Source organism: Sus scrofa, chromosome 2 (genome assembly GCF_054392235.1).
Source record: "Sus scrofa isolate SSC_HxYL_T2T_F1_AM1 chromosome 2, Sscrofa_HxYL_maternal_Yorkshire_Landrace_v2.0, whole genome shotgun sequence".
Taxonomy (NCBI): Eukaryota; Metazoa; Chordata; class Mammalia; order Artiodactyla; family Suidae; genus Sus; species Sus scrofa.
In genome coordinates, this window is record NC_139384.1 from 29191626 (window position 1) to 29204227 (window position 12602).

Below are 12602 nucleotides of genomic sequence, written 5' to 3' on the forward strand. Positions count from 1 at the left end.
GTGGGTCAAGGATCCAGTATTGTGTGAGCTGTGGTGTAGGTCGCAGCCAGGCTCAGATCTGGCGTTGCTGTGGCTGTGGCGCAGGATGGCAGCTGTACCTCTGATTCCACCCCTAGCCTGGGAGCATCCATATGCCACAGGTGCAGCCCTAGAAAGCAAAAAAAAAAAAAAAAATTAAGCCCATTGTTGAAGACCTACTGCTCAGGAAAAAAAAAAAGTTGCCTGTCAAAATATTACTGTTCATTGACAATGCACCTGGTCACCCAAAAACTCTGATGGAGATGTACAATAAGGTGAATGTCATTTTCATTCCTGGTAACAACCATTATACAGCCCTTGGATTAAGGAGTCACTCTGACTTTCAAGTTTATTATTTAAGAAATACATTTCATATAGCTATAGCTGCCATAGACAGTTATTCCTCTGATAGATCTGGGCAAAGTCAATTGAAAACCTTCCATAAAGGAGTCACTATTCTAGATGCCATTAAGAACATTTGCAATTGATAGAAAGAGGTCAAAATATCAACATTAATAGAAGCTTGGAAGTTGACTCCAGTCCTCATGAATAACCTTGAGGGGTTCAAGACTTCAGTGGAGGAAGTAATTGCAGGTGTGGTAGAAACAGCAAGAGAGCTAGAATTAGAAGTGGAGCCTAAATGAATATGTGTCTGAATTACTGCAATTTCATGACAAAACTTGAAAGAATGAGGAGTTGCTCTTTATGGATGAGGAAAGTAGTTTCTTGAGATGGAATCTATTCTTGGTGTGAAGACTGTTGAAGTAACAACAGAGGATTTAGAATACTACATAAATTTAGTTGATCAAGCAGCAGCAGGGTTTGAGAAGACTGACCTCACTTTTGAAAGAAGTGTACTATGGGTATAGTGCTATCAAACAGCATTGTTGCTGCAAAAATTGTTTGTGAAAGGAGCATCAATCAAGAAACTCCACTGTTGTCTTATTTTTTAAAAACTGCCACAGCCACCCTAACCTTCAGCTATCACCATCCTAATCAGTCAATTGCTATCAACGTCAAGCCAAGACCCTCCACCAGCAAAAACACTACAACTCACTGAAGACTCAGATGATGGTTAGCATTTTTAGCAATAAAATATTTTTAGTCATAATGTTATTGTACGCTAAATAGACTACAGTTTGATGAAACGTAACCTTTATATGACTGGGAATCAAAAAAAAAAAAAAAAGGTGTACCTTGTTTTGGCAAAGGATTTGCTTTATTGTGATGGTCCAGAACTGAACCCGTTGAGTTCATTAAGAGTACAAAGATGTAAAAAGATGTAATATAAAAATACAGGAGTTCCCATCATGGCTCAGTGGTTAACAAATCTGACTAGGAACCATGAGGTTGCGGGTTCGATCCCTGGCCTTGCTCAGTGGGTTAAGGATCCAGCGTTGCTGTGAGCTGTGGTGTATAGGTCACAGATGCGGCTTAGATCCCGAGTTGCTGTGGAGTTGCTGTGGCTCTGGCGTAGGCTGGCTGCTGTAGCTCCGATTCGACCCCTAGCCTGGGAACCTCCATACGCCGCGGAAGCAGCCCAAGAAATGGCAAAAAGACAAAAAAAAAAAAAAAAAAAATACAAATCAAAGAAAGCTGGAATGTCTATACAAACATCAGCAAAAGTTTGAGGATAAAGAATATTATACCAGAACAGCCAGAACATTATATGATGGGTATAATTCATCAAGAAAATGTAAAAATCCTAAATGTGTATGTGCCTAATAACAGATCTTCCAAATACATGAAGCAAAAACTGATAAAACCAAGAAGAGAAACAGACAAATCTACAACCATAATTAAGGATTTTAATGCTACTCTTTTAAGAATTAATAGAACAGAGAGATAGGAAAACAATAAAGGTATAGAAGATAAAAACAACACTATCAACCAACTTCACCTAACTAATATTTAAAGAACTCGTTTCAAAAAGCAGAACATAACATTCTTTTCAAGTACACATGAAACATTCACCAAGATAGATCCTGTTATCCTGATAGAGAAAAACAAACCTGACTTCATGTTGGCTCTACTCCTTTAGCTCTTAACTTTGTGCTCTGCTGCCTGAGCTGAGTCATACTGGCTCTGCCCCTTTGTAAATGATTACCACCTACAGCCTGAAATATGCACAGTAGCTCTTACTAGAAGAGCTGCCTTCCAGGCCTGACCTTTAAGGGTGTGTACTTTCCCATTCATATAGAGATGAAAGCTGAAGAACAGAAAATAACAATGGCCTTGCTGGAGGTTTACAGGAACACTGTGACCACATCTACCTGGAGCCGTAAGAACAAAGGATTCCAGCACCAAGAGGTCTGCGATAACCAATCACACCCTTTACCCTTTTAGCACAAAAAGAAGCTTGAATTCTAACTCAGGTAAGATGGTTCTTTGGGACACGAGTCTGCCGTCTTCTCAGCCTGCTGGCTTCCAGATAAAGCTGCTACTATTTGCCTCAACACCTTGTCTGTTGAATTATTGGCCTGTCATGCAGGGAGGAGGATGAACCTGGACTCAATAACATTATGACTATCAAATAAAATCTCAAAGACTTTAAAAAAATTAAATCATACAAAGTGTGTTCTCTAAATACAATGGAGTTAAACTAGAAATTATAATAAAGATAACTGAAAAGTCCCTAAATATTTGGAAATTAAACTTATAATTCTAAATACATAATGCAATAAAAAAAAGAAATCCTAAGGAAAATTACAAAAATCCTGACTCAAGTAGGAAGGAAAACAAAATATGTAAAAATTTATGGGATACAGCTAAAACACTACTTAAAGGGAACTTTAAAGTATATGCTTACATTAGAAAATAAAGTTTAAGTTCCCGTCGTGGCTCAGCAGTTAACGAATCTGACTAGGAACCATGAGGTTGCAGGTTCAATCCCTGGCCTTGCTCAGTGGGTTAAGGATCCGGTGTTGCTGTGAGCTGTGGTGTAGGCTGCAGATACAGCTCAGATCTGGTATTGCTGTGGCTCTGGCAATTAGACCCCTATCCTAGGAACATCCATAGCCAGGGGTGCAGCCCTAAAGAGGACAAAAAGACCAAAAAAAAAAAAAAAAAGAAAGAAAGAAAACAAAGTTTACTAGAATAAATAAAGTTTATTATATTGACATTAATTTTCACCTTAAGGAACTACAGGAAAAAAGAGCAAATTAAAGCCAAAGCAAATAGAAAGAAGGAAATAATAAAGTTAAGAGTGAAAATCAACAAAAACACAATTATAGAAGTAAGAAAAAGTTAGTAAAATCAAATACTGGGTCTTTGAAGATATCAATAACATTGATAAACCTCGAGCAAGACTGATCAAGAAAGAAGACAGATTACTGACATAAAATATGGTAATCTCAGAGCTCCTGCTGTGGCACAACAGGATCTGTGACATCTTGGGAGTCCTAAGACACAGGTTCGATCCCTGGCCTGGCACAGTGGGTTAAAGATCTGACATTGCCACAGTTGTGGCTTAGGTAGAGAGTGTGGCTCAGATCTGATCCCTGGCCCATGAGCTAGCTCCATATGCAGCAGGGTGGCCAAAAATGGGAAAAAAACCCAAAAAACGGTAATCTCACTTCAGAATATAGTCATCCCTCACCAACATCATATGCTATCACTTACATGTGGAATCTAAAAAAGGGACACAGTGAACGTCTTTGCAGAACAGATACTGACTCACAGACTATGAAAAAATTATGGTTTCCAAATGAGACAGGTTGGGGGATGGGGGGATGCGCTGGGGATTTGGGATGGAAATGCTATAAAATTGGGATGTGATGATCATTGTACAACTATAAATGTAATAAAATTCATTTAAAAAAGAGATTTTAGTCATCCCTTAGTATCTGAAGCCTCTTGGATACCAAAATCCGAGGTGCTCAAGCCCCTTATGTGAAATAGTATAGTATTTGCATATAACTGATATACAGCCTCCCATATACTTTAAATCATCTCTAGAATATTTAGAGTACCTAATACAATGTAAATGCTATGTAAATAATTGGCAGTGCACAGCAAATTTAAGTTTTGGTTTTTAGAACTTTCTGGAATTTTATTTTTTTAATCTGTGGTTGGTTTAATTCACAGATGCAAAAGCAGTGGATATGAAGGGCTGACTGTATACAGAGATGTTAAAAGTATAATAAGGTTGGAGTTCCCATCGTGGCGCAGTGGTTAACGAATCCGACTAGGAACCATGAGGTTGAGGGTTCGATCCCTGCCCTTGCTCAGTGGGTTAACGATCTGGCGTTGCCGTGAGCTGTGGTGTAGATTGCAGACTCGGCTCGGATCTTGCGTTGCTGTGGCTCTGGCGTAGGCTGGCAGCTACAGCTCCGATTAGACCCCTAGCCTGGGAACCTCCATATGCCGCAGAAGTGGCCCAAGAAATGGCAAAAAAAAAAAAAAAAAAAAAAAAGACCAAAAAAAAAAAAAAGTATAAGGTAATATTGTGACCAACTCTATGTCAATAAATTTGATATCTTAGGTGACATAACAAATTCCTTGAAGAACACAAATTACCAAAGCGCATTTAAGAAGAAATAAATATCTACTTCAAAAATTTATTTACAAGGAGATCCTGCTGAATAGCATTGAGAACTATGTCTAGATACTCATGTTGCAACAGAACAAAGGGTGGGGGGAAAAATGTAATTGTAATGTATACATGTAAGGATAACCTGACCCCCTTGCTGTACAGTGGGAAAATAAAATAAAAAAAAAAATTTAATTTGTAGTTAAAAATCTCCCCATAAAGAAAATAACAGGCTTAGACAAGTTCACTGGTAAATTCTACCAAACAACTAAAAAGGAAGTAAAAACCAATTCTATTCAAAGACTTCTAAAAAATAAATGAATAAGGAACATGTCCCAACTCCTCATGTGATCTAAAAACAAACTCAGAGAAAAAAAAAAAAAAAAAACCTCAATAAAAGAAAAACTACAGGCAGGTATTTCTCATGTACATAGGTGTAAAGATTCTCAGGAAAATTTTAGAAAATGGGATAAAACAATATATGAGAAAATTTTTAATGATTAAATGAGTTTTAATCACCCATTAATGAGGAGTCACTCATGTAAACAAAGCTAATTCAATACTTGGAAATCAACCAATATAACTGACCATCTTAAAAGGGAACTGAAGGATTATTTCAAAGGATGCACAAAAAGTATTTGACAAAATTTCAACATTCATTCATGCTTAAAATTCTAAGCAAGATAGGAATACAAATTTTCTCAACATAAAGAAGGGACTCGTCAAAAAAACTAATAGCTAATGTTAAAGACTGAATGCTTTCCCTCAAGATAAAGAACAAAGCAAGAATATTTGCTTTTATCACTTATATTCGTCACTGTAACAGAGGTCTGAGACAGTGTAATAGTGCAAAAAAGTCAAATAAAAGCTATATAGATTGGAAAGAAAAAAATAAAACATAAGTTCATACTAAAAACTTGTCTCTCAGCAGCCTTAGTTTTAACTGATTTGGGGGAAGAACATTACAAATTTAATAACATGAAAGTACTTTTTGAAGAGAAACTGAAAAATTAAAATGTAAAAAGAAGAGTGGTATCTATGATGTATTTATAATCTAAAACATTCTTAAATCAGTTTTGGATTTTATAGCTTCTAAAATATTAAGAATTGCTTGTTCAGACATCATACCAAAAAGTATGATTTATTCAGTACTATGGAACCAATTTATTACCTGTAGGAAAACAGAACCAATTCTTTCCTAGCATTAAAATATGCCCACGTGATGAAGCTGAAATTAAAAAGCTACACAGTATGTATTTTATAAACAAAGGATTTCATAATAGTTTAGCATGTGTACTACATTAAGTAAATTCAACTTTACTAACCTCTGGCCAGATTTTGCCTAACTTTTAAAACAGCTCCAAGGTCACAGTCAGCAGTAGCATAGGCATGAGGTATAGTACTTTTTGATTCAGTTAATCTCTTGGCGATGACTCTTCTAATATTGCTAGCAGGGATTTCAGTGAATGTGCCCTGCAAAGAGCAACATAACATATCTATTAAACCATAAATGGAATTGGAAAAAACAAGCAAACAAACTGCATAACTGAAATCCAGTTTTAATTACTCAACTTATGAAAATGAAGATGACTATAGTAAAATTATTATTAATATTACTTTTTTTTTTTTTTTTTTTTGCTTTTTAGAGCCGCACCTGCAGAACATGGAAGTTCTAAGGTTAGGGGTTGAATCGGAGCTACAGCTGCTGACCTACACCACAGCCACAGCAATGCCTGATCTGAGCCGCATGTGCAAGTTACACCACAGCCTGCAGCCATACCAGATCCTTAACCCACTAAGTGAGCCCAAGGATGAAAACCGCATCCGCATGGATACTACTTGGGTTCACAACCCACCGAGCCACAACAGGAACTCCAATAATTTTTAGCACAAAAAGGAATATAAGAAATCTGAGAAGTTTAACTTTATAGTATATGACTGCAGAAAAAAGCAGAAAGAAGTACTTTTCACAGTTGTGAATGGAACATCCATATGACTATGTTTAAGACCATCAGGAAGAAATCTACCAAATCAGGGGATTTCCTGCCTTGGCGCAACGGAAACGAATCTGACTAGGAACCATGAGGTTGCAGATTAGATCCCTGGCCTTGCTCAGTAGATCAAGGATCTGGCATTGCCGTGAGCTATAGTATAGGTCGAAGACACGGCTTAGATCTGGCACTGCTGTGGCTGTGGTGTAGGCTGGTAGTTGTAGTTCCGATTAGACCCCTAGCCTGGGAACTTCCACATGCCCTGGGTGTGGCCCTAAAAAGACAAAAGGACAAAAAAGACAAAAAAAAAAAGGAATCTATCAAATCATAAATAATTTCCTCTCATGGGTGTGCTTATTTGAGGTATCATCTATAAGCCTTTAAGTAGCTTTTGGTACAAAATCGCTTCTTAATAAAACTCAAAGCAATCACTAAATCAACAAAACTACAGGCAATTCTTAGAAAAAAAAATAGCCTACAGTAGAAAAAGATAATATAATACACCAGATAATCTGCCAAATCATTTCTATTTTGGTTTGGAATTAAAAATAAAAAAATCACCTGAATGTCTTATTTTCAAGAAACACAATATAAAGTATGAATGAGATAATAAATCTTCCTGTAAGCTACGTGTTTGAACCTCTAACGAAAACACGATGGACTTTAAGTTACATCTCTTTCCTTCCTTGTCCTTCACTCCATTCTGGGACTGGATTACAATCACTTAATATAAAACAGCCAAAAGTATGGCTGACTTCTTTTTCACAAATGGTCTATCAAGGAATTAAACATGTTAGCAAAGTGCTTGATCAAATACAATAAATGATACCTACATACTGTAAGAATCTGAATGTAAGGTTTATCTGCTGAATTTGAATAACTTCTTTTTAAAAATAAGATTTGATTACTCATGAACTTTTGAGTGTGTAGTCATGAATCATTAATGTGCATTTTAAAAATCTTTTTCATGAACCTTGGACTGTTTTTAATTTTTTTAAAAATATTATATTGGAATATATTTCTCCATCAGAAAAAGCAGTGTAGGTTTACTTATTTATTTTTTTAAAGTGCCATCCCATTTTAAACAAACCTGATTATCCTGCATGTCTTCTGATGGGAAGCAAATGACATAAAAGGTACTAAGAAAGGGAGTCAGGAAAAATGGAGTAATTTGAAAACAAAAAAGGGGCTATTACACCGCATGTATCCAAGAAGGAAAGAATGATGAGCTTCACAGTAAGACTATCAATTCCCTTAGTCAAACAAAACAAAGCAAAACCCTATGTACAAAACAGAGCTGGCATCAACTACCAATTACTAGCATCACACCCAAGAAAAAAAGGACAGGAAAAGTTATCATGATTATAGAGCATACACATGGCACTGAAGTTGTAGAACTTGCAGCAAATTTAAAATGAATCATAATTCTATTTGGAAGTCAGCACTTTACAAACAAACTTGGTTCATAGAAATGTGCAAAACAAAACATTTAGAGTATTTTTGTCTTTATCACTTACAGCTACTATTAAAACAGACTGGCAGAAGTACTTGTAAAACATACAGTAACAGTTCTCATTTTCCCTTTCACTTAAATCTGAAAAATAGCAATCCACTCAGATGACATTACCGCTACATTAGGTTGTCCAGGAATTGAGACTGGAGGGATCATTGGCCGGGGATAGGATGGCGTGGCTGTGGCCTGTGGGGGCAAAGGTGCTGTGGGAGTAGTTGGCAGGGCTGGGCTGGGTCTGGATTCAGTAATCTTGCCCATTTCTTTCAACTGGACCAGTTTGAGAGCATCCCTGGAGATAAGAAGGGAATCAGAGAACCATGATTAGAAACCAAGAATATGCAGGAGAACTTTCAGAAAGTGGAGGCCAGATGTGCAGAGAATATAAAGAAACATATAGATGTTCAAACTATAAAGCCAAACGGATTATTTGAGCTACACAAGAAAATCTTGTCTCTCACCTGTTCTACTGGTTTACATTGTCCAACGGCTACAGAATTTGCACATTTCAAAAACCAAAGAACAAACAGAATTTTATCAAAGTATTGGGTGTAGACAGGTATTTTTTAAAGGAAAATCAGTCTTTTATTCTGAGGGGGTGTCTTTTGGTAGACGAGCAATTCATAAATTAAATTATATCCTCATTCTTTGTACTCGTGAAGTAATTTCCACATAGCATTCAGAAAGTAGGATTACTGCACCTATGACTTTCATTAGGATATTTACTAAATCATTGTTTATTCTAGTGCAAATTAGCTTGCATATGGCCAGGAAATTATGCCATTTAAAATTCTGCTTAAATGCTATCACCACAATCTAATGCAGTAAACAGAACCCACAGCATCATTTAGAATGAAAAATAACTAAACCAGTAACAGACTTGCCTTTGCGTAACTCTGTAAAACAAAAGTGATTTTGGTCATTAAAAAGATATAATTAGACTACTATGTCCAGTTCTCAATCCATTCTAGATTACAGTGGGTATAAGGTCATGTGTTTTCTGAAACAAAACAGCTTTTTTTTTTGAAAATTTTAATCGACAATTCAAAAATACTTTAAAAATGTTTTACATTAAAATATATCTAAATTTTTTAATAAAAAAAGTTTAACATTATCTAAAAACAACTTCAGGGTGACACAAATCTAAAGGCAAATTATATCTTTAAAATTTCTTAAACACAGTTAATGATTTGGTATTATCACACGGTAGGCAGAATTCTAAGGTGGCCCAGTATTTCTGTTCCTGGTGTACACACTCCATATAATCCCCTGAGTGTGGGTAGGCCTGTGAATATGCTGGAAGTCACTCCCATGGCAAAGGTGATGGATTTTTGTAGGAATAATTAAGGTCCAAAATCAGTTGACAGTGAGTTAATCAAAAGGCAAACTATCCTGGAAGGGCCAAACGTATCACATAAGCACTTTAACTTTCAGGAAGTCCTGAAAGAAGAAATTTTGAAAGCCTTTTTTCCCCTTCTTCCTTTTTTGGCTGCTGTTTGGCAAATGCAGCTCCCACGCCGGGGATCAGATTCAAGCCACGGCTATGACCTACACTACAGGTGTGGCAACACTGGATCCTTAACCCCCTGAACTGGGCCAGGGACTGAAGCTGCATCCCAGCGCTTCAGAAACACTACTGATCCCATGGCACCACAGCGAGAACTCCAAAAAGAAGAAATTTGAAGGGAGAAAGATTCTCCTGCTTGTATTGAAGAAGCAAACAGGCCTATGGAGATGATGCAATGGCAAACAGGCCTATGGAGCAAACAGGCCTATGGAGCAAACAGGCCTATGGAGATGATGCAATGGCAAAGGCCTGAAGACAGCCTTTAGGAGATGAGAATAATGCCTGGGTTACGGCTAGCGAGAAAACAGGGGCCACAGTCCTAGGAAGTGAATTCTGCCAACAACCATGTGAGCCTGGAAGAGTCTCACCTTCTGGCCCACACCTTGATTTCAGCCTTGTGAGACCAAGAGCTGGAGAATACCTAGCCAGGCTGGGCCAGGACTTCTGACCTAGAGCACCATTAACTATTAGATAATAAATGGGTGTTGTTTGAAGTTAGTAAGTTTGTTGCAATTTGTCATGCAGCAATAGAAAACTGACACAGGCAGAAATGCTCTAGCCTGGGGAGGGGTGTGTATCATTAGAGAGATTTCCCAATATGTTCTGGTACATTTTTGAGGAAGGAGGGTCCATGCTTTTTATGTCAGATCCAGAAAGGAATGCATAAACTTAACATTAAGTGCAACTAACTTACTCATTTCAAAATTAAAGAGTTGACATTTAAGGTAAGAGGTCACGCTGACAAAAAAAAAAAAAAATCTTAAATGTTGCATCATCCTCAATCCCTAAGTGCTGAACCAAGGAATGAAAGTGTTAAAATGATCCTCTTGTGTCTGTATGGTGGTTATGTTAATGATGTAATATCACACAAGCCATGTGAGGGAGGTTTTATTACTCCCAATGTATAAATGAGGAAGGAGGCTCAAAAGGGTTCAATTCCATTTCTAAGTCGGTTTCTCAAGCACCTACTCTATTCCAGTGTTGTAGATCTAATGTTAAGCAAAACACTTCCTATTAAGGAGCGTTATTTCTATAGGGGAGTCATATATATTAATCAAGTCAACAAATCGATAGTGATGTGCTATGAAGAAAACAAAGCAGAGGAATGAGACTGAAATTGAGAGTCGTGGGTGAGAGGGAAGGCCTTAAGAATGAATACTTCTATGGAATGACTTGAAGGAGCAAGTCTCAAGAAGAGTTGGGAAAAGCATGTATCTAGGTAGAGAATAACAAGTGTAAAGGCAGGGAAATCAGGGCTTCTAAAAACAGAAGGAAGGCCAGAGTGGAAGGAGTGCAGTGAACACAGAGGAGGGGTTTGAAAGATGAAGCTGGAGAGGCAGGCAGCTGCCAGCTGCCAGGGCTGGGACAGACCCAGGTATGGCCAACTCCAAACCCTGTGTATTTGCTGCTATCTTCCTAATAGCTATGCACAAAGTGTGCAGATTAAACATAAACTAAGGCAGAGTTGAGTAATTTTTTCTCATAAGAACAGGCTAGTATAGAATTAAATGAGCATATCTCTGAAACTAACAAAACATTGTAAATCAACTATATTTTTATAAAAAAAGAATAAAAAATTAAAATCTCAAAAAGAAAGAAAGAAAGACTAAATGTCTAAGGGAGGGCTCTTTCTGTTAAGGCTTTTGAAAACAAGCTTACTTCTGTTTGGAAATTCATTTTTAATTTACTTATGATATTTATAAGCATTTTTCCAGTTAACTGTGATAACATTTACATGTGAAGTAAGTGACTGCCAATACAATTCATGGCCACAGAGATAAAAGTGTAAGCAATGAGTAAAATAAGGCCTTTTACTGATTCAGAAAAACGCTCTCAACAAAAAGTATTTATCTTTTAAGAGTTCTTACAACCTAACATTACTAATTCCCTTTCATCATATAAGGTAATTAACTACATCTAACAAAATCTATTATTAATTTGAGTTTTAAATTGAATTAAAGTTGAACATCAGAATGGCATATCCAAAATACATTGATCTCCTTATACAGGGATTCCTAGTGTACCTCTCAGCGATTGGTTAAAAATAAACAACAACAAAACAATGAAAACTTGAGGAGACTAGAAAATCTAAAATAATGCCTAAATACATGAACTTGAAAAAAGGTTGGTCACACTAAAAAGACACATTTCATTTCACTATCAGTATAACTATTACTGTTTTATCAAGAAATGACAGCTTAGGTTCATCCTTAAAAGTAAGGAGTCATTAGTCATAAACAAGTAGAAAAATCAATTTTGGCTACACGTCTATGGGTTCACAGTAAACTTTTACTGTTGATTTCAGTTATAAAACCTCATAAAGCAGAAATGTTAATTACTGTTCGGTAAGAGTCATAATTTAGTGTCTGTAATTTAGAGAATGATTTTAATGATGTCTGTCCATTAAATGATTAATCAGTCTAACCTTGAAGAAGGAGGTGGACATAGAAAGCTCTAAAAATTAGGAGAAAAACTCATGTTCCATACACTTCCGCAGAAAGACACAGGATTTTTTTGGTTGTTCACTTGAGGCTTCTTTACCATATCCTTTAATTCATTTGGGAGTGTTATGGATTAGTTTTAAAAAGAAATATTACCAAAAACACACTAGACACAACTGTCATGTCTACCACTTTTTTTTTTTCCCGTCTTTTTGCCATTTTCTTGGGCCACTCCTGCGGCATATGGAGGCTCCCAGGCTAGGGGTCTAATCAGAGCTGTAGGTGCCAGCCTACGCCAGAGCCACAGCAAGGCAGGATCCGAGCCGCGTCTGCAACCTACACCACAGCTCACGGCAACGCTGGATCCTTAACCCACTGAGCAAGGCCAGGGATCGAACCTACAACCTCATGGTGCCTAGTCGGATTCATAAAACACTGAGCCACAACGGGAACTCCACGTCTACTACATTTGTGATGCTGTTATATGAATACGAACATTAGCTACAACTATGATTTAAGTCATAGATATACCAAAAAAAGTTAG

The 12602-nt window shown here is 37.0% G+C and overlaps 1 protein-coding gene across 2 annotated transcripts in view; it reads right to left on the minus strand.

The window, feature by feature from the left end:
• PDHX (pyruvate dehydrogenase complex component X) overlaps positions 1-12602 on the minus strand; it is an 80537-nt gene that overhangs the window by 18493 nt on the left and 49442 nt on the right. For both annotated transcript variants that reach the window (XR_014837092.1, XM_003122869.5), the window contains exons 6-7: positions 8168-8342; positions 5875-6022 (exon numbers count right to left, since the gene is read on the minus strand). Coding sequence is in view for 1 of the 2 variants with exons in the window: in XM_003122869.5 (XP_003122917.3) it covers positions 5875-6022; positions 8168-8342 (323 nt within the window). In the remaining variant the exon portion in view is untranslated. The remainder of the gene's footprint in view (positions 1-5874; positions 6023-8167; positions 8343-12602) is intronic.